Genomic DNA, 26,519 nt, shown 5'->3' on the forward strand with positions numbered 1-26,519 from the left:
CAATATTATTCTGGAAATTACTAAATAGTTGTTTATTTAATCAATGCATAAAGCTGCTTCATGCGAATAATCAATAAACTGGGCAACATCGCCCCCTCCTGGTAGTGAAAGTCAGTAGATAAACTGCGAGCATGTAAATCCCATAGGTCGGTTGTGTTTCACTGGAACGGCCCACTCCTTCTCGGCCCACGATGTAAGCGTAAATATTTATAACTTTTAATGCGTTAGATACATATATTTTCACCCCAAAAAGTTTCGTACTTTCAGGTGGTGAGCCCTTGCACTAAACATTAAAATTGAGTTGACAAAATACAGAATGCCCTTTAAACGTGTGTAATTGGGCTACTTGTATAGCGACAGTTCAACGGCTTCTACTTACACCAGTAAAATTCATTTAAATTGTTGAAAGTGTCAACGGGGAAATGCGACAACCAACAAAAAGTAGACCTGGATGTCGAGGTCCTCATCTGGGCTGCCACAGATAGTGCCTGCTCCCTTCAGACTTTCTTGCCCGCAGGAAGCGGCCCGGCTTTGGGCGCTGCTCTCTCCAGGCTCTGGTTGTCGCTGTGGCCGCCCCGCTCCTTCTCCAGCAGCGGCACACAGGTGCAGCCCACGGCGATGGAGACGTAGATCTCGGTGTACGAGTGGCGGCCGCCGACGCAGGAGCCCTTTCTCTTCAGGATGACGGAGGGAGCGTAGACGGGAGTGCTGCGGTGCCGCTCGCTTTCCTCACCGTGCGCTCCCGTCAGACAGCCCTTACACAGGCAGTAAGCCTCGGGGATGTAGCGGGGATACCTGCTCGGGTCGTAGGACATCCTGAGAGAAAAAGAGAAAAAGATTTTATCAGATGTGTCATTTCTTGAAGAGAATATCATTAGATTATTAGAGCTTCCCTTTGTGTTTAACGCTGCCACGTTTAGTTGGTACACAGTAATAAATCATTTATTTCACAACATACAAAGAAATGAAAAGAATTTCTACTGCAGGCTTGAAAGAGTAGCCCATTCTGGTACTACAAAAAGCCATTTGGCAGCACCTCCACGTTCTGATTTACAGAAAGATGTCTGATAAGTTAAGTGTTTCTCGGTCAAAGCTACACTATATAGACACAAGTATTGGGACACACCTCTTTATTACGGAATGCAGGTGTAGTATGGGGCTGTTTTTCAGAGGATGGGCCCTTTACTTCCAGTGAAGGGAAAACTTAACGCTTCAACATACCAAGACATTTTGGACAATGCTGTGCTGCCAACTTTGTGGCAACAGTGTGAGGAAGACCTTTTCTATTCCAGCATGACTGTGCCTCAGTGCACAAAGCAAAGTCCATAAAGACTTGGCTGGATGAACTTGCGTGTGGAAGAACTTGACTGGCCCACACAGAACCCTGACCTCAACCCCATCCAACACCTTTATGCAGCCAAATGCCAAATAATTCAGAAGGCAGATACGAGAACAGATCATAATTCTAACACCTAAGATATCGTCCTATTTGGGTTGCATCTGCTCTCACCTATAGGCCCAGGGGGAGATGCTGAGCAGGTTGACCGGGAGACGGGTCTTCCTGTCGGTCAGGGCCCGCGCGTTGACCGGACAGGTCAGGTTGAGTTTGTCCTGCGGTTCCAGTTGCAGGGCGTGGTGGAAAGCGCTCATCACTCCCACAGAGAGACGACCGAACATCTGCTCCAGGATCTCCTCTGGCAGGTCCAGGCAAGAACGAGTCCTGGTGGCCTTCTTTCGTACCCGACCCGCCCTGGCCGACCAACCCGGTATCAGCAGAGCAACCACGTGCAACAGCAGCAGCAGGGTGCGGATCCGATGCGCCATCACACCTCGATGTCGTGCCAGAATGTGTTTCCACTAAAAAGGTTTCCCCGCGGGACTTCTTATCACCGTCCCTTTGCTTGCTTCTTCTAGAAGATGACACGCAGATGAGCGCAAGTGACCTTCGCTAATGAGACGACTTTCCCTTTCACAGGTTACTTTCCTCTGTTACAATGCAGGCAAACAGTCCACGGTCCTGGCCTGGAAACCGAAGCGGAGGCGCGCCGCCAGGGAAACTGCGGAAACATTTTGGCATAGCACGTGCACAGTGTCTCCAGGAGTAATAATTACCTTAGAATTAGAAATGATTACAGAGCTGGGAGTTTTAACACCTGCTGCTTTCTGTTTTAAGACGAGAGAAGGTCCAACATAGAGAGTTTTCCTGTTGCTTTTCTCCAGTGATGTGTGCGTAAAAATCCGTTGGGGACGTTTGTGCGCGCAGGAACAGTGTGATGCACCATTCGGAACGAGTCTAAATCAAACTGACAGATAAAGTCCCGTCTTTAACCTCGAGCCATGGCAGTAAAAGAGGAAAAGAGGCCAGCGTTCATGAAAGCAGCTCCCTCCTGGGAGTGGGAAGTCCACACTGTTGGCTCTGCTGCAGCAGTGTGGCTTCACTCCAGTCTGCTTCACTTAAACATAAACTCGATCCAGTTATGTCCAACCTTTTACGTCGTCAAGGTCAGACGACCACAAATAGATAATAATTTAGCCAGACAGCTAAAAGAAAAAAAAAATCTCTTTTTGTGATTTTTTTTTTCTTTCAAAGACTTCATTTTCCCCTGTCACTTAGTATATGTGGATTTATGTCATCAAGATTTATGTGAGGCAAAAGCTTTCAATTATATAATGCATATAAAAAGGCACTGAAGCTTAATTCAGTACAGTTTACCCTCCACCAAACCCTGGATTTGATCTGCTGCCTTCTCAGGGAAAACTTCACATTAATAACTCAGAGTGTCAGCGAGCTTTCTATTCCAGAAACATTCCACATGGTTTGTGTTTCTGGAGGTTAACATGCACAGGATAAAACAGTCTGACTTTTTTTTTCTTGAATAGATAAAATAGTTTCTCTTTTAATTATATACCGAAACACACAAAAATGAACAAACAGCAAAAAAAAAATAAAAAATAAAATAAAATAAATAAATAGTATACTAGAAATGAATATTTCTGGAATAAGTACAAAATGCAAATAGTAAAGAAACAGGACCTGTAGTCGATGGATTCCATCAGTTTGGTGTTATCACACTGATGGATTCTCCAGGAGGTTCCCAGCGCAGGTCATTGTTTCGGCTGCGTCTCAACACTGGATTTAGAATGAAGAGGTGACAGAGAGGTTATAATGCAGACTTCAACCTCTAAGCTTTAAAAGTGTCCAAAAGTGTCCATACTGGGTGAACTGTCAAGGACTCATTTTCCCTTGGAAGGAGGAGTTTGTCCAAAAAAGTATGTCTGTCTATAATTTCTACACACTTGATCGGATATGAACATAAACACATTCATCCTCACTCTGACTGATTCATGTCAAACCCACTTTGCTGTAGCACACAGCCAAAACAAAACTGTCCAAGTAGCCCCAGCCTGCACAGAAATCTCCTTTCTTGTAGAACATTTTTACATTCATTCCATGTGTATGGGCACTCCTTTGCTAAATAGAAATATAGAAATATTTATGTTAATGAAACCTGTATAGGTCAAAGATGACCAATCTGACAGAGATAAAGACATTCCTGAAGAGGAATAACCCTCAGTCTTTATCCCATTACATTTGTGTTTTTTGCTGTAGAGCTGAGTTTCAAATGTTTTGATTTTGTGGTGACACTTTGTGCTCGGCCTTTTCAAAATGTGACAAAAGAGCAAAATGTTCCAACAGCGCAGAGGGCGACAGCAGCTACTCCGGCAGCAGGTCGTCTCCCAGCTCTTCGTCTGCGAAGTCGTCATCCTCCACACGCTTCTTGGCTCCGGTCTTTGGCCTCTCCATCTGAGGTCCTAGTGGGTCCACGTAGGACGCATCTGCACGCCAAAGGAACAGCCGTTTAACTCGTGATGATTTTATTGATTTTAGAAGTTAAAGAGCATTTCTACAAATTCCCATATCAGTAGATGAGAGCGACTGAACAACATGCTGCTAAGAGCTTGTGGCTGTCTGTGGTGCTCAGGATGATGCTGCGTGACGCCGGAAGAGCAGGTGAAGAGGAGGTCATATGACACAGGTGCCTCTTGGCGACACCTCAATCTGATCAGCTGCCCTCCACATATATTTTTATTATCTCCATGTATTAGAAATGTTGTAATCTGAATATTGTCTGATTTTGATGCTATGTTTGGGTGTGGCTCTTCCTGGGGTTTCTTCCATTTTCTCCCTGTTAAAAAGGTTTATCTTTGGGCAGGGCCTAAAAACAGAGGAAGTCGTATACTGTGCACACTGCAAAGCAATGTGATTTATGAATCTGGGCAACATAATAAAACTGCCTGTAAGTTCTTCTATATATCGAAAACACAGTATAAGGGCACAAAGAAATCTTTTGCATGGGAAATTATCCAGTATGAAAACTGTTACAACCCTGCTCTACATAAAGCCTACACAAGCGCCATGAGGGAAAAAAAAAAAGAGATGATCTGGGATGTGAAAATTTATCAGGAGAGGGAGTGGACAGTGTGATGATAAAGTTTAAGGTAAAGTTTGAGGGTCTTTCTGCAGGCTTCGGAAGGTGTGGGTAGGAGCTTCTCGTTCTTCTATAATAATTTCTAAGAACGTCTTAGGAGACAGGACCCTTATCTGTCTGGATCAGGATTTCAGTGATCCAGGTAGAAGATCTTTATCATTTCATTGCTTTCAAGATAAAAACAGAAACAAATATGCTGACTGTATATTGTGTAGTTGTTCCTTAGTTGTCACTGTAACCATATGTCTTCTTGGAGTCAACCACCGACCGATAAAAGAAAGTCTCCTGGTATTCTTGTTGTGGGAACTACCTTTGTAGACAACTGCATGGAAACTGTTGAATGTTTGTATCATCTGGAGTGTAAATACATGAGAGTGGTGTTTGAGATGTCAGTGAACCTCAAGGGTTGAAAGATAAAAGAGAAGGTCAGTGAGACAGCTCATGTGATATAACTGCTTACAGACGGGAGCAGGGACATGTGATGCTTTCTCACCTCTTTCTTTGGGGCTGCTGGCCTCGTAGGGCTCGTTAGAACCAGGAAGTGACCTCATCTTGGCGCTCAGTCGCTCTCCTTTACTGCTGTTGCTGCTGTGACCGCTGTCTGCACAAAACACACACACAAACACAAAGACATAGTCTGAAAATTGAGTGAATTACAGCCCTTATAAAGCACCAATCAGATCAACTGTCAGAAGGTGTTTCAATGCGCCGCAAAATTGGACAAATTTATGTTTCATCTGGGTGTGTGTGCATGCGAGTGTGCATATATACGTCAAAGGCTCTTGCTCAATTTGAATTTGGACATTGTTTTTGTTATTAACCTGTTTTTATGTTGAAATCCAAGCTGTGTAATTATTCAACTCCCTAGAATGAAGCCACAATTCATCAAATAACATCTGACCAGCACTATTTGCCACACATGTCTATGCATTTCCAAGTCTTTGCTGGTTCTGTGTCCATAGCGCTGTTGCTTTAAGACATCGTCAGATGTGGTGTGAGAAGCTTCATGATTCTGTTCAAACCCGGTTAGTGGCTCACAGAGGTCCAAATGAAAGTGAGCTTGTTTTTCTCACATTCTGAAAAGTCAACATGGTGGAGATGTGAGATTTTCATCTCACAGAGACAGTAAGTTATGAACGGTGTGTGACAAAGTGATCTCACAGGTTTGGCCAAGTATATGTTCTACTACCAACAATGTTCCACACACTTGTCCTTTATTTTCAGCTATCTTCACTATTTCTCTGCCAGTTTGGTAACTAGGTCCCCACACTGTCACAAGGACACTTCTGGGAGCTGTGTCCCGTGCTTATTTATTTGCTTGTTGTAGTGGCTAGTTTACTGATAAATGTGACAAGGAATATGCTACAGATCACCTCATGCATCCTCCTTGAATTTCTATTTTTCTCCTACCTGCAAATAAGTTGTTCTTCTCCAAATTACAATCACAATTTTTTTATTTAACTGAGTATTGCTGGGTAGGAATCACTAGCACGTCGCTCAAAAACAGCTGCTACTCTTCACAACATTAACATGTAATGTAAAGTGTGTGTGTGTGTGTGTGTGTGTGTGTGTGTGTGTGTGTGTGTGTGTGTGTGGTATAGGCTCAGATGACAAGCTGACAGAGCGGACTAATGAGCCGAAGGACAGACATGATTCCAGACAGCAGCAGCCCACATCTGGCTGCCAGGTAGCCTTGGAAAACTGACGAGAGCAAAGACAGAAAGTTGGAAAACAGGAAGGAGAAGGAGGCCTGATATTCTTCCTTCTCAGCCCCAAACATCTCACATGAGGCCTCACATACTGCTGGCAAAACTGAAACCTCTGCTGGAAAATCAACCTTTTTCTCTCTATGTCCTTTTTTTTTTTCTTTTCTCTTTCGTAATACACAACAGGGAGACGCAGAAAAGACGGATGACAAGTCAGACTGGAAGCCGGACTTCAAATTAATTGTGTGTTACAGTTTCCACAATTAAAGTTGAAAGCTTTGTTACTCTCCACAGCATGAATAGCCATTATATTTTTGTGGGGGGTTGATACGGGTTGTGAGGGTCAATATTGATGAGTCACCTTTCAGGCAACTTCTGCAACTTTTCCTGCCCAAACGTGTTTGGTAAAACACTTAAAACACCATAAGGTCATAAAAAGGTCAAATATAAGGACAACACATACTGGCTTTATGATATCAGTATTACAATCCTGGCCTATTTTTGTTAATTTAATGCTCCGGTTTTACATCAAAGAATGACACAAGTTTGGATGTGTGAGAAAACACACTCTCAGCATCGACATACATACAAACACAAAATTTACAGTGCTGAAAATATGCACACCTTACAGAAGAGGCAAAACTCTCAGGTGCACCAGAGGTTTTCTCAAATATCTGAAAGGTTTGGGTGATCACACCCACGCCCTCAGTGCAAACACTGACCGCAGTCCAACATCGCAGCCGCCCGTCAGCCAAGGTTTCTGGACCGGATTCAGGTGTTTTGACCGAGACACCATACTTAAGTTTCTCGACTTGTGTGTTTACCTACAGAAAGCTGCTCTAACCACTCACTCCTGCTATGGCAGTGCGCAGTGCTCAAAACTTCACACAGATGGTATAAAGCAGTAAAAAGGATTTGTATTAATTTCTTACAAAATATGGTTGTGCAGATGCAGCGCTTTTATAAAACATAACACGAAGATTGAGAAGTTGATATAAATCCAATGAAACTGTGAGCAATTTTCCATATTTCTATTGGAATGTGGCTCATTAAGTGAAGTGCTATATAAATAAAGTCTTGCTTGCTGGCTTAAAGGGAAAGTCCATCAAATTACTGCTGTGGTTTAAAGCCACCTTAGTCCGATTCTTTCTTTCTTTCATTTTTTTAAACATATATCTTTTTTAACATTTCTCATGGCACATTGAAGATAAATTAAAGCACAAAATCTAACATTTGGCTAATGTGGCTAATCAAACTTCCGGCCAAGTGACGAGTTTAAAATTGAACTTTTGACTAACATTGGCACATTAACCAAGATAATGAATAACGTGTCCTGTAGAAATACATAATAAATAAATTGCTTTGAAATAACTGCGGGAGGTTGACGTGATTGAAGACTTTAGCTGATCATTAATACAGACTGGCTAAGTACAATTGCTCATTAGGGCGAAACAATACATATCATGATACAGGGTGTGTGATTTAATATATTGCGATACTGTGAGCAAGGTGATGCGTTGTTGCTCCATTAGAGTGGAAGAGTCAGACAGCTGAAGATAGATTAGAGGGTTGGAACTTAGCACCCCACCAGCCAAATGTGGGTGAATTAAATAGTTAATAAAGTTAATAAATTTGTGCTGGCGGGTAATTAAACATGGCGTAACAGAACTGTCTGTGACAGGCTGCAACACAGATTGAATCAGGAGAGGGGAACACAGCCAGGCCGCCAAATATGCCAAGCAAAGGTCCCCGCCTCCGCATTGTGTCACTCTGGTTGTTGTTTACAGCTTTGATGAGAGGGTGAAGCAGAACTATCCTTCTGGTCATGACATGAGGAAAAAAAGAGCATGAGAGCGAATTGCAGGAACAACAATCTGGGAAACTTGTAAACGTAAACTCGTGCATCTCTAGGTCCGTCTCATAGGACTAATCGATTGGTTGGTTAACAAACCACACAGACATCCTTACAGGCAAACTATAATTAAAAATCACTACTTTTTTTAGAGGATTGATCACAAATTATTACACTTACTGTGTAAGTTGTTGTGAAGTAAAACGTAAATACTGATTCTCACTTTCATTTTGAGCAGTTTGTTGAGTTGTAAATGTATCAAAAATGCTTAAACCCTCCCTGGAGAGCTATAAATGAGAAGTTATTGAGTCTTATAAAGTTTTTGTTGACCAAGTGGCCAGAAGCACAATTCTACAAACCTACAGGTTTCACTGGGATTCATTTGGAGTGAGAATCTTACATACCTCTCCCTGAGTCCAACAGTGGACTGAGCTGTTTAGACTCAGGTCGAGACACTGGGCAGCAAAGAGGAAGCAGAGAGAGTCAAAATGCAGATGAAGCCAGAGGAGCCAAAAAAACAGAGCAGCAGGAAGACAAAAAGAAAAGACAGATTACAGAGTGTGACTGAAAAAAATGCACACAAATAGAGAACCAAAAAAATAAACAGCACAGAGAGAAGAAATTACACGAGCCTGTGTGTAATATGATAACCTTTGTTCTCTCACCTGCTTTAACATCCAACTCTGATGTGCCGAAAGAGAGTAAGAAAAACGTAAGGGCTTTAGTTAAACAACTTAAAATAACCAAAGTTCAACATTACAAAGGCATGCTAGCTGATGTTGTTTTTAACAGATCCAGTTACAGCCTCGGCAGAACAAAACAAGATGGAATATTAAAAGCACACACGTTTGAGGTTTTCTAATCTGATTTGTCAGGACACGGGGATAACTGAAGTGTTGGCAGAGTGGAGCAGCAGGCACATTAACAGGTGCCTGATATTTTATATATTTATTTACTTATTTAACTACACTACAGGACATTCAGCTGCACAAGAGAGCAAAGCTGGACCTCGTTTCAGTTTTTGGCAACTTTCTAGTTTGTCTGGAGTGCGTTTAAGGTCTGCTGATGAGCCAGCTTTCCAGTGTCGGAGCCAGTCTGGAGTACGTGTCTGTGTTTGCTGTGGATCTGTAGTGACGGAGTGCTAGAACTGTGGAAGTTTTTCTTGTCCAGTGTCTGCAGTGTTTACAGATTACCTAAACAGTCTTTTCCTACAAGGTTACATGAGTATTCCACATGAACCCTTTCGTATCCCAAAATGTTACAGCCAGGATGCAGGAATTCAGTCAACCAAAGAGGACCTGAGCTGGAAAGGTGTCCGACCTGTCAATGACCCATTTGGGATTAGCTGGGGAGTAACAGCTACAACCTTATACGGATTTTTACGAGCACGACTCTAGTCAGGACTCAGTGTGGTGTATCGAGGTATACCCATGATGCTGGCCTTCTTAGGAGAGGTGAGGACAGGTGTGGAGACGCCTGCCGCCCAGCAGCATGTGTGAGCAACAGGTAAAAGAGAGAGGAAAATAATGACATCCATGAACAAAAAGACTGCTGAGGATGGGGATGAGGATGAGCTGAACTGATTCTAAACTCTGATTCTAATTCAAACCAACAGTGCATAAATAGACAACCTAATAGCTAGGCGTGTTTCAGTACTATTGCTGATATGTTGTCTAGTTTCAGTACTCATACCGAAACAGTAATTTTCCAATAACTTACTCTGAGGAATATAAACATTCGTATTTTCTTAAAAATCACTTTTGTGCTCAGGAGAAAAAGTCACACTTCTCAAACTCAAAATGCATACCGTATATATGTAAAATGAGTGATACATATCTGATATGATCTAAGAAAAAAAAAACTCAATCTCAGAAAGCACTCTCATGTGCAGTTTTCAAAACTTTGTGCTAGGAACATAATTAAATCTCTGTCATAAAAGCACTGAGGTTTAAAACACAGCCCTACCCATACTAACAATACTGGCCCTCATGCTGATGTGGACTCTGGATATGCAGTAGGTGTTATGAAACACTACAAACATTTCCAGACCTGCACACACTGACTCACCAGCACTCCCGGCGCTGCTCTCTCTGCCTTCTCTGCGACCTCTGGCACTGCCCTCCCGCCCCGACTTAACCCTCTGCAGGAAGAGAGACACAGGGGGGAGGACAAGGATAAAAATAATTCACTGTAATTCTAAAAACAATTAAACATAAATTAAAAAACACAAGCATTTCAGGCTAAATTGTTGGGTTCCAACAGTACCAACAATCTTTCCAATACTGAGAAATATACAATTGTGACATGGAAACATTTATGTAGGATGGGTGAATTTCTGTGATAAAATAACACATTTAAGAAAAACAGAACATCAAATAAGGCAGTGATTTGATTTCCATTAGTTTAGTAACCATTCTCTCATTGAACGCTGCATACATTATGCAGTTATACTAGTAACATCAGTTGTCTTTCACTGACATTCAACCCTCTGGTTCCGTCTCTGTCTGGCTCTCTATCAGTTTCAATGGGACTGTTTCCCTGCTCCAGCAGCATCTCTGGCTGATTCAAGAGCAGCTGCTTGTGATTTGACAAAGTCGTCCTCCTCATCTGTTCCTGGCTCTAATGAATATCTCCACAGGATCGGGGCACACGGCTCTGTTGTTCTGAATCCTTCTCTCTTCGAAACTTGACCGACTATAAACCTGGATCACAGGCCTGTAATCTATTTTGGGTGTGGACCTACAGTTTTGTGATATGTGGGGCCTTTGGGTGATTTCCGTAACCAGCATTTACTCAGAGATGAACATGGTGAAAGTCTTAAATCACAAATAAGATCACAGATGAAGTGAAAGGATTACCCTGTGATGTTGGAACTCAAACACATCACACAAAGTTTGTTTACAGAGTCAAAAAAGTTGTGGAAAAAAAGTTGCATAAAGTCTTCTGGGCCCCACTGAGGGAGCTGTGTCAATGCTAATAAATATCCTCAACTGATGTCATTTGAGTCAGCGTGAGTTGTGGAAGTTTGAAGATGAAAACATGGGGGTGTGTTGAGGGAAGAAGTGAGTTTACCACTGTAGCTCCAATCATCTCTGCTTGAGGCTAGCAGCTTGAGGTTACACTAGCCACTATTAGCATAAACAACCCCAATCTCCAAACAAGCTCACAACAGTTGAGCTGCTTTTTGGACAATGACTCATCATATTTTGAGGGAGAATGTGTGGAATAAAAGGATAATACTGTATCTCTGTCTCCGCCACGTCAGTTTTAATCCTTTTTATTTAAACTGTCCATTGTGACTCCGACAGTGTTACAGGAGTGCAATGCTAAACAGTGTACTCGGGTGCAATCTGTAGCATTTCTGCATATGAATACAGCAGAGAAATATACAAGAGGTTATATTCAGATAGTACAGAAGACCACAATTGTCTAAACCAACCAAACAGAAGCAAACAGTGCTTTCCAATTTAGGGACATACATATGTCTCCAGTTATTCTAGGTTTATATTAATAAGGAAAACCACAGGCTTCATTTTCACCGTCAGAGAATACAGAAAAAAACATCCTGGCTTGCTAGAATCAAACCACTAATCTCATCCATTCATGTCTCAGGTGACACTGAACAGCCCAAACAACTATCCAAACATAACAACTGCTTTAAGTGACCCAGCATTAATGTCAGCCGGGGGTTAAACAGCTATTTAGCGTCTGTTTTCCTCTGAACATGGGCTGATTCAAAGATAGGCATGTTTTCAATCAGTGTGAACAGACGACAGGACGCCAAGGCATGGGTGAGGAAATGCTGAATAAAAAAAAATTCATGAAAGGTCTGGAATATGCGACACGTGCAAAACAAGTCATTTATGAGGCTGCACACTGTTCATATTAGTTCGATGATAGATCATATGAATGTTACGGTTCAGGTAAATCTGAAGTTTCTAATCTGAGCTCCACGGTTGGTGATTACCTCTCACTGCTCTTCTATGTCTAATCAGTAATGTTAGTTAGTTCCTGCTGATCACCCATCTCTCCTTCTGTCTACTCCAAACAGACTGCAAATATAAATATACTTCGCTTGCTAAGGGACATTTTTCCCCCCAAGAGCTATCGCACTGCAGGTGATGACAACTGTAAGGCCTTTTACAAACACCCTACAGGGTGAATCAGTATCACAATATAGTTATTGATGATAGAGAGCAGCAAACTGTTATTTTCAAAGTACCGTAAACTGTAAAAGTGTGACAGTTCAGAGAAACAGACCTGTTCTCTGATCTCCTTCATCTTCTCCACCTTCTTCAGCTTGGTGGCGTAGTCTTGCACTTCCTTCAGTCCCATGTCTGTGCACAGCCTCACCAAGAAACGCAGGCCTGGGCAAACACACAGTTTTTAATTTTCTTTATACTCTGATCAGTGGATCATGCTGAGAGCTCTGATAAAAGCTGTGTAACAAACAAGATGCATTACATTCAACATTTTCTGGGAACTTGCGGTGAATGTCTTTATACGTTTCCAAGGCTCTCTGGTAGTTACCTGTAAAGAGAAAAAAAAAAAGAAAGGATCTATGTTCACAACACTTGTGAACACCTAAATGAACTCAAACAGAGTTCACTTGGTAAATTAGACTAAGTCTTCTGAAATCTAACAGTCAGAAAAGACTAATTCTACCCATGATCCTTTATCAGTTAACGACTAAGCTGCTACGTGAGGTTCATGAAAGTCAAGTTTGGGAATCTTAAAGTCTAATGAATCAACTTTTGACCTGTTTTTCAGTATCAAACCGGCAGAGAATCTGTGATAACATGCTATTTTACTGTTATGCCATGAAAGGCCATGAACAGATTCATTCTCACCACTTCTTCTGTAGCAGCTCGCCACCATTAGCTGCCACTTCACCTGGGTTGGCCTGAGAAACACAGCAGAAAGATGTTCAGTCAGTATAAACATACAACCCTTTCTTTAAAGAAGAGAAAAATCAATTCTGTATTTAGCTGTGAGGTAAGTCCTCTGAGTTCAATAAAGAAACTACTTCCAGATGGGAGCACGCCTCATGTTTGATGATAGAACACAACAACCAGAACAAGATAAAGACTTGAATCTCTTAATCATCACAGAAAAATGTAGAAATAACACAATTTGTCTCATATTTCTCTACATGACAGAACAAGTCCAGAGATTTGGCTTCTCTGAAAACATACTCTTTTCTTACAGCATTATCTTGAATATGAACAGCTGAACTATGAAACTATCATCAGTTTCACAGAGATTGTATATGACTTACTGTCCTCTAACATTAGTTACTTACTGTATGAGTGTGGCTCTTTCAAAGTACTGAATGGCCTTCTCACAGAACTGTGTCTCGATGTAGTAAACCCCGAGCCACTCAATCACATCGATGTTGGAGGGGAAGTACCTGAAGGACTGGACAGCAGCAACACCAGAGCACTTACATGTAAGCAATGCAGAGATGTTACACGATAAAGGTGAAATGCAAAATTAATCAGTCTGTACACATAAAGAACATTTAATTGTGCTTCTTGTACCCACTGTTGTAAACTGACTGCCAGTACTTCAGTAAATGTACTTAGTTGCATTCCATCACTGCTTGTACCTCATAGTAGTGCTGGAAAGCCTGGGACTTGTCCCCCTCAGTGTCATGCAGCTCTCCCAGTTTGGCCAGTGCCTGAGGGTCAGTGGGAGTTACACTGATGACCTGCATCAGCCACTCGATAGCCTGTTGGGGATCTTCCAAAAGCTCATAGATGAAGCCAGTGAGTCAAAGATCAACAGATTCTCACGTGGACAGAGACGCTGAGGCATAACAACAAATACATTCACAAATAACACTTTCTCTCAGGAGGATACAGGTTTGCCAGCTGGTACATGACTTGAGCACTGTTCCTCAGAATGGCATGGAGCTTCAAGAAGCAGTCCAGAGCCTCCTCCAGACGATTCAGTCTCTTATAGGTTAGACCTGGTTCAAGTGGACAAAACTGTCATTGGGGAATGTACTCTGGATCCACAGTCAATCTGACACTGACCCTGCAACTATATGCAACCATGTCCCTGCAAGTATATTCCCCTGAAGGGAAGTCATTACAGTGCACCAGTATACAAGAAGACTTTTTCAATACCAAATGTTTTTCCAAAACTGACCATGAATCAACCTCTGATAGCTGAATCATACTAAAGGACACACAGAGCTTCATTTTAACATTTAGATTCCAGAACATTGAAACTGACTGACAGAAATGTTTGGACATGTTTATATTTTTATTGGCTTTTAACCAAGTGGAATCTGCACTCTGTGGCCAGTAAAATAAAAATAAATAAATAAAATAAAATAAAAAGGATAATGGGTCCATAATGGATGCTGAGTTCATCCACAGCTATTCTTTGGGATTGATGTCCTATGGTTTTGGTATGAAAATTGCTAGTTATCATACCATGCATGTACATTCAGTGCCATATATAAAGCTATATACAGTATTGAATCCTACTGCATTAGCATTATTGAAAAATATGAATTTCAAGTTTATATGAACTAAGCAATTACATAACATTTTGTGAAAGTATATAGTGGTGAAAGTATATTTTCATTCCTTCGAGAGTCATTGTAACTGACAGTAATGTAAACCTATTCCAAAAAAGACAGGACGCTGTGTAAAACATTAATAAAACAGAACATGGTACTCTTTCAGATTTGTACTCTGTTGAAAACAGTATAAGGACAATGTATTTAAGGTTTTACATTTCTCAGCAACTTCACTGATTTTAATAAATATTTGCTTACTCTGAATTCCAGCAATAAGTTTCAAACAAATCGGGACAGAGACAAGTTGTGTACTGCTCAGTAAAACACCTGTTTGGAACACAGGTAAACAGTTTCATCAGTAACATGGGTCAGTATCACAATGGGACATGAAAGGGACATTCTCAAAAGGTTCTGTTGCAAGGATGGGCAGAGGCTTACCACTTTGTGAAACATGGTTGTGCCATGACAATCTTATATGACTGCAATTCTAATAGAGAGGTCTTTTTTTCTTGTTGTTCATAAATTCCCAGATGATTCTTACATTATGAGAGGGAATAATGAATTAAAGTCTGACTGATATTGGTCTATCAGTGGTATGTTGGTATATCTGTATTGGTACCAATAATCCAGTATCGCGGGACTTCTACTCTGTAATACTGTACTGTAATGTATCATGGGATGTTACCCAAGTTGTAGAGGGCCTCAGTGCAGGAGGAATCATTCCTCAGTGCTTCTTTGTAGAACTCGGCAGCCTTTTCATAGTCTTGCTTGACAAACACTGTGTTGCCTTTGTTGTTGAGTGCGGCCGGGTTGTAGCGATCTGCATTCATGGCCAGGTCAGCATATCGGTCAGCCTGGTCACAGTCCTTCTCCTGTAGGTGCAGGATCAAAGGGGAATCATGGTGCAGAGAAGGGGGCTGTGATTCACCTGTTATTACAACTGCTTCAAATATATCAATTCAGGCATTAAGCTTCTAAAGGGAATTCCGCCATCTTCTGTGTGTGTGCGTGTGTGTGTGTGTCATCTGAGAGACTTTCGATTAGTCAGTGAGAGAATTTTACCAGGAAATAGAGGAAAGAGAGGTTGGTTGCTGCAGCACTCTTCACTCTGCTGTCCTTCTTCTCAAAGGTCTTCAGAGTTTCCACTGCCTGATAAGGAATAATAAAAAGCTGTAAAAGCTATACAACAATAATATAATGACTGCAAAATGCAATGGCTTATCTAATGAGCTAATCAGCTTTTTTCCTCACCACCCCCACATATACACACACACACACACACTCTTTTGAAATGAAACTCTTCACAATTAATTGGTTAAAATGCCTCTGTAAACACATTAGGAGACTTTCCAACAGTATTAGAGTGTAAAGGTTTGCATGCTGATAAACCCTAACCCAAACCTAATCTACACAGCTGACCCCCTAGTGCTGCAGGTTACACCTGGTTACACATCTGCCAAGATGTACAAAAGCACCACAAATATGCTTCAGATGTATAAGGAGCTTCAAAGTGTTCAATATTAAATAAATAATGATAAATCAGTCATAGACGCATTGTGGAAAATACACATTTGAAACAATTATTTGTGAAATAATTTTAGAAATGATTGTAATTATAAAATGTGATTTCTTCCTTTATTTACTATTAATTAATATCTTGAGGTTCCACAGATGTAAAGCTTGTCAGTGAAACAAAATTTGTTCTACAGGGTTGGAAAAAGCATCATCAGTGTTCTGCTGTTGGCCACAGAGCAGCTAAACAGCATATTGTTAAAAGAGGCACCACGGTTAGAATTTCCTTTCTCCCCCCCAGGTTTTCCTTACTGCTTTGTGGATTTTAAACCAATAACTGCTTCTCCAACTTCTCTTGGCAGTGTTGTTATTTGGAAAAGGCATGCTTAAGTAGTAACATGTCAGAGAAAAAAAAAAAAAACAATCTAAATGTGAACATGGAAACAGAGGGCACACATACCTCAACCTTAGGCATGCAGATGGGAAGGAAACAAGACAAAAGCAAGAGAGAATGGAGGGCAATGAGAAGGGGAAAATGTGAATCTGATGCTGCACACTCCTGAAAGAGCCTTTGCTGGACAGAACATATGAACACTGGCCAATAAATGCACAGAAACACTTCTAAAACTCACTTTAACAATTTCTATATGCGACTGCTACTCCTACACATACAGTATGTTTGAGCTTTGATGAGACAATACTTTGAAATGTGTGATTTCAACTTGTGGCTTCAAATTGGAGAAATCTTTTATTCTACAAAAAAATCCATTACGAGGTTGCAAATATTAGCAGGATCTGACTCTAGATGTTGATTTAGTCTACTATAACTCTCACATTGGGAAATGTGAATAAAGCCCCATAATTTCCAATTAAGCTCAAAAAACTGATTTTGGAGATACAATACTAATAGTGGGATGTGAAGTATATAGCTTCCTTTCTTTTGTTATCTATTGTGGCAACGACAACAGCGTAAAGGAGTGCGATGCCTAAAATGAGTGGTATTGTCCCCCAAACAGTCACCTGATTGAAGTCCTTCTGTCTGAGGTAGGTGATGGCTTTGTTTATCTCAAGATCGTTGGCAAGCTCAACGTACTGAGAACTCTTCACCATGTCCACACACCTACAAGAAAAAGAAAACCCAACTGTACATGCACAGTGTAACACTATGTATTACATCACCTCATGCTTACTGCAAATAGCATGTGTCATTATTTATTTTATCTAAATCTGACCAACAAACCAGGTGCCTGAGAGCTGCTCCCTAGGCTATATTTGGATTTTGTTTGCTAATTATATGCCTCAGTGTAAACATACATGTTTATCTGTGGCTGAAGCAGTGATGAAACTTACTCCACTATCTTAAAAAAACACAATTGCATGGGTGTGGAGAGTTGTAGAGAGATATGTGGGAGGAGGCAGAGCAGGACAGGGTGACAGGGTTACACAAGAACATATTATTCTTATTCAAGGTTTGGTCTCAGCAGCATTCTGAGAAATGTTTTCAAAATTTGTTCTGAGAACTGAGGCTTCATCTGAACAACTTCAATCTTCAATCAGTGGTTCAAGTTTGTACAAAAAAAGTGATCGACAGTCTATTAATTTCACATTTGTCTTTTGAATGACTTCACTGAGTCTGAAACACGACATTTAAATCTGATTAAGTAGAATTGCATAAAGGAAAAACACTTGTCATCCACATGTCATCCAGTCACCTTCTTCTACTTTTAGTTTTCAATTTCGCATCTGAAAAACAGTTCATCAAAAACAATTATTTGTGCAGATAAGGTCTATTAATATTGTCAGTTATCCCCAATTACACCTTCATATGAGCTACCGCCTTGAAAATCAAGTTTCTGTGTTTCTGAGACTGGAGCTGAAGTCCTCCTGTACATTGTGTGCCCTCTGGTGTTAAGATGGTAGGATGAGGAAAAACTCGGCAATAACAAACCAGTCAAATCCAGTAGCAAAAGAAGTCTCAATGGCTGGTGCGATGAGCTTGGCTGCAGTCATGATGTACTTCTCAGCCAGAACTTTTCTGTGTACAGTATACAAGAAGAAAACAGGACAGGGATTCAGGAAAGGCACAAATATTTAAATAACACTACTGTATTTGTTAGTGGTTTGTGAGAACAAGAAAATGATTATTTTTACTGAAAGGAAGTGTTTGTTAGTGTTATTTTCTTACAAATCTCTTTCCATCTGGTGAAGTTTGTCGTTCTTAATAGCCTCAGTGACCATATTGGAGGTGGTGTCATCCTGAGAGAGATGTACACTGACATGTTACAGGCACCGTATTCAACAAGACTTGCTCTAGAACTAACAAAATATTGCTTGCATAGGAATATTAACCTGCATTTGAAAAAAAAAATCAAAGTGTTTTAAACTGTAACTGTCTCATGCACACACAAAGGGAAAAGGCGCATAACCTGATCACCAAATGAGTCAGTTAAGTAAGAATTAATGTAACTCACATTAGTTGGAATGTACTTGTCTTCATCATCGATGCCCAGAGGAACAGAGATGAGCTTCTGGAAAGCTTTCTTCATCCTCTCCCTATCGCCGATGGCATAGTAGCAAAGGATGAGGTTGAAGCCTGTCTTAACGTTGGGGCTCTCGCTCATGATGTGTTCAAAAGATGTTATGGCATCAGAGTACTGGCCCATGCGGATGAAGACCAGGCCGATATTCTGCATGATTTTGATCCTCATCTCCTTGTGAGCATTGGAGATCTGATCCAGAGCCATTCGGTAGAACTTGATGGCTTTAGGGTAGTTCTTCTGTTTGACGTAGATGTTGGCCATGTTGACTTTCAAACGGCCTGGAGGAGACGCACAAGTTTAGTTTGAGGGAAAACCGCAGCGCACAAGTGCAATTAATACAACAAATTACATAATAAAAGTCCAATGCATGAAGCATGAGGTGGTGTCAGTGATCTGGGGATCATTGGTGGAGACACATCTTTAATTTTATGGCCTCATTAAACACAGGATTCTGTGTACTGCCTGATTTATGTGTGGATTCACATAGTAGTTTAAACACATCTGTAAAAAATATGAAGCTGCGTGACCTGCTCACCTGCGTTACTGAACATCTTGTTCTTCACAATGACCTGGTAGCTGTTCAGGGCCTCTGGGTACATTTCGTTGTTTGCATACTGGTTGGCAAGGTTGAGCAAAACCTGGTAATTACAGAAACACTGAATGTTTCTAAATAGAAAAACAGGAACCGAACTGATTCACAGAACGTAACTTCAAAATTTAATTTGGCCTCGGAGATAGTGGGCTTAACCACTCAGCTATGTGGACACAGCTCACAGAAGACAAACATGTGTCTATTTGGCTGAGGATCAAAGCCCGCCAGACACTTCCCACTGACTTCAAAACATTTTAATAAACATCACGGTAAGTAAAGAAATCTACATATGGCATGAGAGCTCAAGAACAATTTAAAAAAAAAAAAGAGTACACCTAAACATATAGAATAGCTGTTAGTATTACACCTTTCTTGGATGCATTGGGGTCTTTCTTATTCCAGGTGGTACATGGCAATACTTGGGCAATTTGACGTCAAAAGTAGACACTTCTTATTCTGCATTTTTAAAAAAAAACATCTTTTCCTGTCTTTGCCACAGAATCAAACCGCAACAGTTTCTCTCTAGAGCCAAACATCAGAATGCAATGCAGCTGCTATACAGCACAGGTGCATTTTACATGAGAATTCCTGGTAGAACTCCTGATCTCTCTCACGGTAGTAAGAGAGAGTACAAGTAAGTCACAAAATATCTCTCCATCCACAACATTTCTTGTGTCACAGATGAAACCAATGTTGACCAGTAAATTGTATTTCTTTCATCATGGAAAATGAACCATAAACACATTGAAAAACACTTCCCGAAACGTGATAAATCAGATCATTTAATCAACCGGTTTAAGCCCCAGCTAGAAGTCACCTACCACCAAATCAATTGGTGTCAAATTGGTGGCGATTGGAAGGTCAGCTAGCACGACGGCTGAGTCATATCCTCATTGTAATACTGACCAATGTTATCACAGAATTTCCTCATATGGCACAGGTCTCGATAATGATGGAAAGAACAACAGGTTGCTTTTCAGTAACCATTAATAACCAGGCTTAAATAGTGAGTTTTCTAAGCTTCGTAAGCATGCCATTTGAGGGTGCATGAAGTAAATGCTCGATCGTTTTATTTACAGGTATTGGGATGACCATTGATAGACAGCAGGCCTACTTACAGAGTAGGTGAGGTCTAAATTGATGTGGTCCACATTGCCAGACTGTTCTCTCTGTCTCACCAGTGCTCGCTCCTTCCTCCCCGCCTCTTTGGCTTTTTCAAGAGCCTGTAGGAACACATCACACGCACTATGAATAACAAACTGTTGTCTGTTTCAGTTAGTTATGCCGTATATGAAAAATCGCTGAAAGCAGATAAGGGGATAAGCTTTAAATATTTTGGCCAATCACCATTTTCAGCTTTAACCACTATTAGCAAGTCAACCAAAGGTTTCAATACAATGCTGAATTTGGCGGAAAATGTGTGGCCTCTGATGATACACTTTAACCTGTCAGTCAGCCCGGTGTCATACAGAGCTGACACAACAAAAAGTGTATCACAGTTTAATGCATCACTTGGAGGCCCTTCTCCCCAAACCTAAAAAGCCATTATTACTAAAGAGCATGTTAAAGAATGACAGAGTCCAACCAGTTGTAAGGCTCCCATGCTCTGTGCCATGCAGCTCTCTTCTATCAGGTCGTTCACTTTCTTCTCCAGGATCTTGATCTTCTCCTCAGGCCTGCAAAATGACAGGAACAGCAATTCAATGGAAGATAATGTTGCTTGAACCTTTCTCCACCCGCTTTCTCCCTTAATTTAGTAATAACTAAATGTTAGAGACGTGACAGAAACCTTTAGAGGGGAAGAGAGTTCAAATGTGTTCATACATAACAATAACAATACACCTAATAATAATAATAATAATAATACTACACCATAATACACCTTGTGACGTGCCCACTATATCAGGGCAGACGCTCTGAGAAATATTTAAATATGTTGTTTTAGTTAATAGTAGCTGAATATACAATATGGTATACAATATACAATATACACATACATCCATCCATCCATTTTCTATACCGCTTATCCGTCAGGGTCACAGGGGAGCTGGAGCCTATCCCAGCTGACTACGGACAAGAGGCAGGGTACACCCTGGACTGGTCGCCAGTGAATCGCAGGGCCAACACACAAAGACAAACAACCACACACTCTCACACCTAGGGGCACACCTAATTTAGAGTAGTCAATTAACCTAATGTGCATGTTTTTGGTATTGTGGGAGGAAGCCGGAGTACCCGGAGAAAACCCACGCAGGCACAGGGAACATGAAAACACGGGATTCAAACCTGGGACCCTCTTGCTATGAGGCGACAGTGCTAACCACTGCACCACCGTGCCGCTTGTACCTACACATAATTATATTATTTTTAGTCCTACTTTAAAGCATTAATTTGTCATATTAATTGCTTATACGCTTCATTAAAGTCCTACAGTGCCTATAAAAAGTATAGCTTCATTAAAGTACTACAGTGCCTATAAAAAGTTTTCCCCTTTTATTGATTTTATAAATGGAATCATGGTCAATATAATTTGTCTTTTTTTTTGACAAAACTTTACAAAAAAAAAAACACCTTAATGACAAAGTGAAAACAGATTTCTACGAAGTAAGTCAGTCAGTTAAAAATATATAATGCTGGATGGTACAGGGATAATCTTTACAGAAACACTGAAACAGACAAATCAGTTTGAAAAGTGACAACTCACGTGTCCTCATTCTTTGCTTCAAGTGGAGGTGCAGGGCCTTTGGACTGGCCCAAAGGGTCAAAGTTGGAACCTGAAAATACAAATAATATTAGATATCATTATGTCAGGAATACTGCAGTGTTTACATAATAACAACCAGTCCCCATAAAGTTATATTTGAATCATGTGGCAATCCAAATCAGCATATATAGTATGAATATAGTATATAGTATGAACTCACCACGGGTCAGGGAGGAGGTGTAACCTGCTGCTCTGACAGCAGTCATTGGTCGGGCACTTCCATCCTGTCACATTTGAAAACAGCAAAAAATTGATAAAATAAAATAAAATAAAGATAATAAAATATATAGAGATAGTTTGCCTCATATGCTTCAATTTCACAATTTGCTTCACAAAAACGTTACTGTATGGGGTTCACATTGTAATTTGCCTGCATTTCATATCTGTTGCTCTGTTATTTGCCTTTGTGTCATTGTTTTGGGAAGAACCTTGTGATATCTGCTCTTGAAGGTGCTATAATAAATACCATTAATAAATAAAATATCATTTTGTACATATTTTTCTAATAATTTTCAAATCATATTGTTCTATTTATGCTTCCTGACTTACAGTACTTGCTTTGTATCTTTGATTATATTTTTTTTTACACTAAACCTTAAGCACTGAGTAAGTGAGATTAAGTACTGTGAACCAATGTATCATAAAAACTACACAGGATCTTAAACAGACATTTGAGAGGTCACCTCAGTGTGCTCACCTGTACAGCTCCAGTCACGGGTCTACCCATTGAAGAGGCCATGGGAATCCGAGACTTCATCGAACAAAAAGTGTAAAACAGGTGACAAAAATTTAGGCTTGTTCAACAAACTCATTTATCATGCAAATATAAAATAATGATCAGCAATGAGAGTGTATATTTGAAGTTCTCTTCATAGTTATTCTGGTTATTGTGAGCTGTTTCTTTATCAGAGTTAGAATGATTCCATTTCATTGTACTTACTCCAATGGAAGACACTAAAGGCCGACCTCCAATGGCAGTGCCTGGAAACTTGGCAGTCATCTGGATGGACAGAATAAGATTTTTTTCATAAGTATTACTAAATGGCTGCAGTTAGGCGAGAATGCATCCTCTTGAAGTATCTCTCTCTCACACACACACACACACACAGTACAATCGGTACTCACCGGAGGTCTTCTTCCATGACTCGTCCTCACTGCTTGCTGGAAGCCCACATCATTCTCCAGCTCCTGAAATGTGAATATTTGAAATGTGAATATTAAGCTGTATTCTATACGACCATTGTAGAATAACACGTTGTGCTGACACAAGATACTCAGTGATTTCAAATTCGTGCCATTCTTCATCACCTGTCCAGATCTTTCGTTTGTTGCATTCATCGGTTCAGTTAGCTGTGTACTTGAGTACAAATGGAACTGAGCTGGCTAGCTAAAATAGCATGCAACTCACCTCAGAGTCGAATGTTGGATTATAGTCATTGTAACCCGAATAAAGATCATCCTCCTCCACAGCCAGATGCACATTTTCCATTTCTCTGTCTCCAGTCGGGTGGTCTAACGAAATGCTCATGAATATGGAAAACAAACAGTTATCAAAGCGAAGCAAAGATAGGTTTGTTGTCGTTTCAAGATTCAATCCCACAATTCAAAGCGGCGTGGGTGGGACAGTTTCGCTTACAAATAAATGATTGGTCAAATATGCATCAATCATCATTTAGCCTTGACACAATTGGTCGAAGCCGGTTCCATCCGTTGCTAGGATACAAGTGTAAGCTACCGGTCTGATCTTTTTAAGCACAGTTTCATTTCAGTTTCGTCTGAAACGATAGTGGATATGTGGTTTGAGTTTTGTTTATGGCGGGGAAAAATCAGTGTATCAATCTCTTTTGGTTCTTTAGGTCCTTCTAAGGTACCGTACCGCATTTCCTCAGCATGAGTGTGGAGGGGCGGAGCCAGAGCTTTGCTAGAGCTACGGGTCCAAATAGTAACTACCACTACTACTACTGCCTATTGGCGCTGACGAGCCGTGGGGCCGCCATTTTGAACCGGTCACCCGCTCCACTCAGTGTAATCTGTTTGGCAGGCAGTGAAGTGCATTTAAGCGCATTTAATTAATCATAATTCGCTGAATATATCACTGAGGTTTTTTTTTTTTTTTTTGCTGCAAACGTCATACATGTAGCTATGATACAGGACACATGGAGAGAGAATAAAAATGTAGATTCTCAAGTTAAACAAAAGAAATTTACACCCCCTCGTCCCAAACCATATTTACACATGCACAAAGTTGCTAATGAAGTGCAAAGCAAGGATAAATCACTTGCAGTGAATCTTTCCCTCCTCAAAGCCACTTCCCACTTCTTCCTAATGTCTTTGGGAAACCTTCCAAATGAAAACGGGAAATTTGGGAGAAACATTTTACAAAGGAAGTCAAGCTTATTTTCTACCTTCTTCTTTCTATTTTTCTATATCCTATCTTCCTATTATTCCTATTTACATCTTCCTCCTATTTTGATGTTGATAATGAACCAAAGCTGCTGAAATTGTGAGCTAGCTAGAAAGCAAAAACTAGCTTGTGAGCAAGCTAGTTTGCAAACTATTCTACAGTCAGATGTTCTGTTGTCTGATTTTGCTGGTGGACATACAGTACAGTAATATTCTATTCACAAAGTACAACCAATAATACTGTTCAGTCTTACTTGTGAAAAGTAGTCCCACGAGACCTGTTTTGAATGGCCCGCCGGTTTTGACAGCAATACGCCGCACAGTGCTCAGGCATATTGCTTCTTTGGTGGTTTTCGGCAGAATGACCGGTCCAAGATGGCCGCCGCATTTCTCGTGCGTCTACTCTTTATAATGTCTATGGTCAGGAAACTAGGCAAAGTTACAGTCAATCATTAAATGAACAAAATAAATATAATAACTGAATAAACGTATGAACGAAGAAATAAATCAAGATAAATCAAATATAAAAAACTGATAAAATTAGTCAAAATATTGTCAAATTTGTTCTCAGAATTCAGAGTGCAATCAAAAGGAAACACCCTCTTACCAGGGACCAATTTCACTTCATCATGATAGCAGACCATCCCCAGGGTGTCACACAATAAGTTCTAGGAAGTTCTGATGTAGCATTTCAAAATAAAGGCCATCCAAAATCCCACATATCATCAGATTTGTTCTCTGTTTTGAAAGTGCAATTTAAAAGAAACTTCCTTTTGCCACTGATACATTTCACCTCCCCCTTCTCCTCCATGTTAACATGGTGGAGGAGTTTGAGCACCCGAATGATCCATGGCGCTATGTTGTCAGGGGCTTAATGCCCCTGGAAGGGTCTCCCAAGGCAAACAGGTCCAAGGAGACAGATCTGACTAAGAACGGTTCAAAAACTTCTCGTGACTGGTATGGCAACAAGGACATGTATGTCACCCACATTAGCATTACCAGGGACCCGCCCTGGAGCCATGCCTGGGGTTGGGGCTCTCAGACGAGTGTTTGGTGGCCGGGTCTGCCCACGGGACCCGGCCGGCCACAGCCCAAATAGGCGACGTGGGACTGCTCTCCGATAGGCCCACCACCTGCAGGAAGGTTCAGAAGGGGCCGGTGCAATGTGGTTTGGGCGACAGCTGCAGGCAGGGGCCCCAGTGACCCAAACCCTGGCCAAAACTCTGGCTATGGGGACATGGAAGATAAGATAAGGTGAACTTTATTGATCCCACGGTGGGGAAATTCACTTGTTGTGGCAGCTCACAAGAACAGAAGAAGAGTGCAAAAAGCAAAAACTGTGCAAAAACAGTTACAAAAAATATAGAGGTAAAATAAATTAACAATTTACAAGGTACAGTAAGAACAGTACAATATACAGCTTTATACAAGTCCTCATAAGGGAGGAAAAGAGGACTATGCCATTGAATTATGTAGTCTAACCACAGTGGGAATGAAGGACCTGCTGTAGCTCCTTCCTACACTGAGGGTGTAGCAGTCTGCCGCTGAAGGAGTCTCTCAGAGCCTCCACTGTCTGATGCAGAGGGTGAGAGGCATTGTCCATGATGGATGTCAGCTTGGCTCACATCCACCCACCTCCTCCATGGAGTCCAGTGGGCAGCCCGGGACAGAGCTGGCCCTCCTGACCAGCTTGTTTAGTCTCTTCCTGTCCCGGTCCATGCTGCCTGGTCCCCAACAGACCACAGCGTAGTGAATAGCAGAGGCTACCACAGAAACATAAAAAGTCCTTAGGAGAGGCCGGCACACTCCAAAGGACCTCAGTCTCCTCAGAAGGTGGAGGCGACTTTGGCCCTTCTTGTACAGGGCATCGGTGTTATGTGACCAGTCCAGCTTATGGTTGAGGTGAACACCCAGATACTTAAAACTGTCCACCATCTCCGAGCCCTGGATATTCACTGGTGTAAGTGGTAAAGTCCTTCTCTGGAAGTCAGTCACCATCTCCTCCTTGTGGAGGTGACATCAGCTGGTGTTGTAGGTGAAGTCCGAAGGGTAGAGGGTGAAGAGGAAAGGTGAGAGCACTGGCCCCTGGGGGGCCTCCGTGCTACAGACCACCACCTCAGACATAGTT

General features: G+C 41.2%; 2 protein-coding genes across 12 annotated transcripts; both read right to left on the reverse strand.

Annotated features, from left to right (window-relative positions):
• Positions 1-206: 206 nt before the first annotated feature.
• Positions 207-2,721, reverse strand: il17d (interleukin 17d). Its single transcript, XM_046404727.1, has 2 exons — positions 1,511-2,721; positions 207-816 (listed from the first exon to the last, which is right to left on the reverse strand). The coding sequence occupies exons 1-2, from the start codon at positions 1,822-1,824 to the stop codon at positions 498-500; spliced, it is 633 nt and encodes a 210-aa protein (XP_046260683.1). The 5' UTR covers positions 1,825-2,721; the 3' UTR covers positions 207-497.
• Positions 2,722-2,867: 146 nt separating this feature from the next.
• ift88 (intraflagellar transport 88 homolog) lies at positions 2,868-25,049 on the reverse strand. 11 transcript variants are annotated; one of them, XM_046404721.1, is made up of 28 exons: positions 24,999-25,049; positions 23,397-23,511; positions 23,114-23,176; positions 22,929-22,988; positions 22,686-22,739; positions 22,149-22,212; positions 21,929-21,998; positions 20,810-20,900; positions 20,343-20,447; positions 19,168-19,270; positions 18,564-18,910; positions 18,278-18,348; positions 18,041-18,127; positions 17,113-17,212; positions 16,553-16,558; positions 15,643-15,729; positions 15,266-15,452; positions 13,911-14,019; positions 13,657-13,807; positions 13,351-13,466; positions 12,899-12,951; positions 12,513-12,578; positions 12,309-12,415; positions 10,116-10,188; positions 9,477-9,524; positions 8,714-8,731; positions 4,984-5,091; positions 2,868-3,837 (listed from the first exon to the last, which is right to left on the reverse strand). In XM_046404721.1, the coding sequence occupies exons 2-28, from the start codon at positions 23,475-23,477 to the stop codon at positions 3,716-3,718; spliced, it is 2,547 nt and encodes an 848-aa protein (XP_046260677.1). In that variant the 5' UTR covers positions 23,478-23,511; positions 24,999-25,049; the 3' UTR covers positions 2,868-3,715. The 11 variants fall into 11 exon arrangements, 10 of the variants coding, with proteins under 10 accessions (XP_046260677.1, XP_046260673.1, XP_046260671.1 ...); XM_046404717.1 differs by lacking the exon at positions 24,999-25,049 and adding an exon at positions 24,646-24,763 and having other exon boundaries at positions 2,868-3,130; XM_046404715.1 differs by lacking the exon at positions 24,999-25,049 and adding an exon at positions 24,646-24,763.
• Between the last annotated feature and the right edge of the window lie 1,470 nt (positions 25,050-26,519).

The sequence above is a fragment of the Scatophagus argus genome, chromosome 11 (assembly GCF_020382885.2).
Source record: "Scatophagus argus isolate fScaArg1 chromosome 11, fScaArg1.pri, whole genome shotgun sequence".
NCBI lineage: Eukaryota > Metazoa > Chordata > Actinopteri > Scatophagidae > Scatophagus > Scatophagus argus.

Excerpts from the sequence above, each read along its gene's own strand:
- ift88 (XM_046404715.1), bottom strand. The coding sequence starts at position 24,725 with ATGCCTGAGCACTGTGCGGCGTATTGCTGTCAAAACCGGCGGGCCATT. Across the intron at positions 22,989-23,113 it reads GTCATGGAAGAAGACCTCCG|ATGACTGCCAAGTTTCCAGG; the intron begins GTGAGTACCGAT and ends CTGTCCATCCAG. Across the intron at positions 22,740-22,928 it reads CTTTAGTGTCTTCCATTGGA|TCTCGGATTCCCATGGCCTC; the intron begins GTAAGTACAATG and ends TGTTCGATGAAG.
- il17d (XM_046404727.1), bottom strand. The coding sequence starts at position 1,824 with ATGGCGCATCGGATCCGCACCCTGCTGCTGCTGTTGCACGTGGTTGCT. Across the intron at positions 817-1,510 it reads ATCTCCCCCTGGGCCTATAG|GATGTCCTACGACCCGAGCA; the intron begins GTGAGAGCAGAT and ends TTTTTCTCTCAG.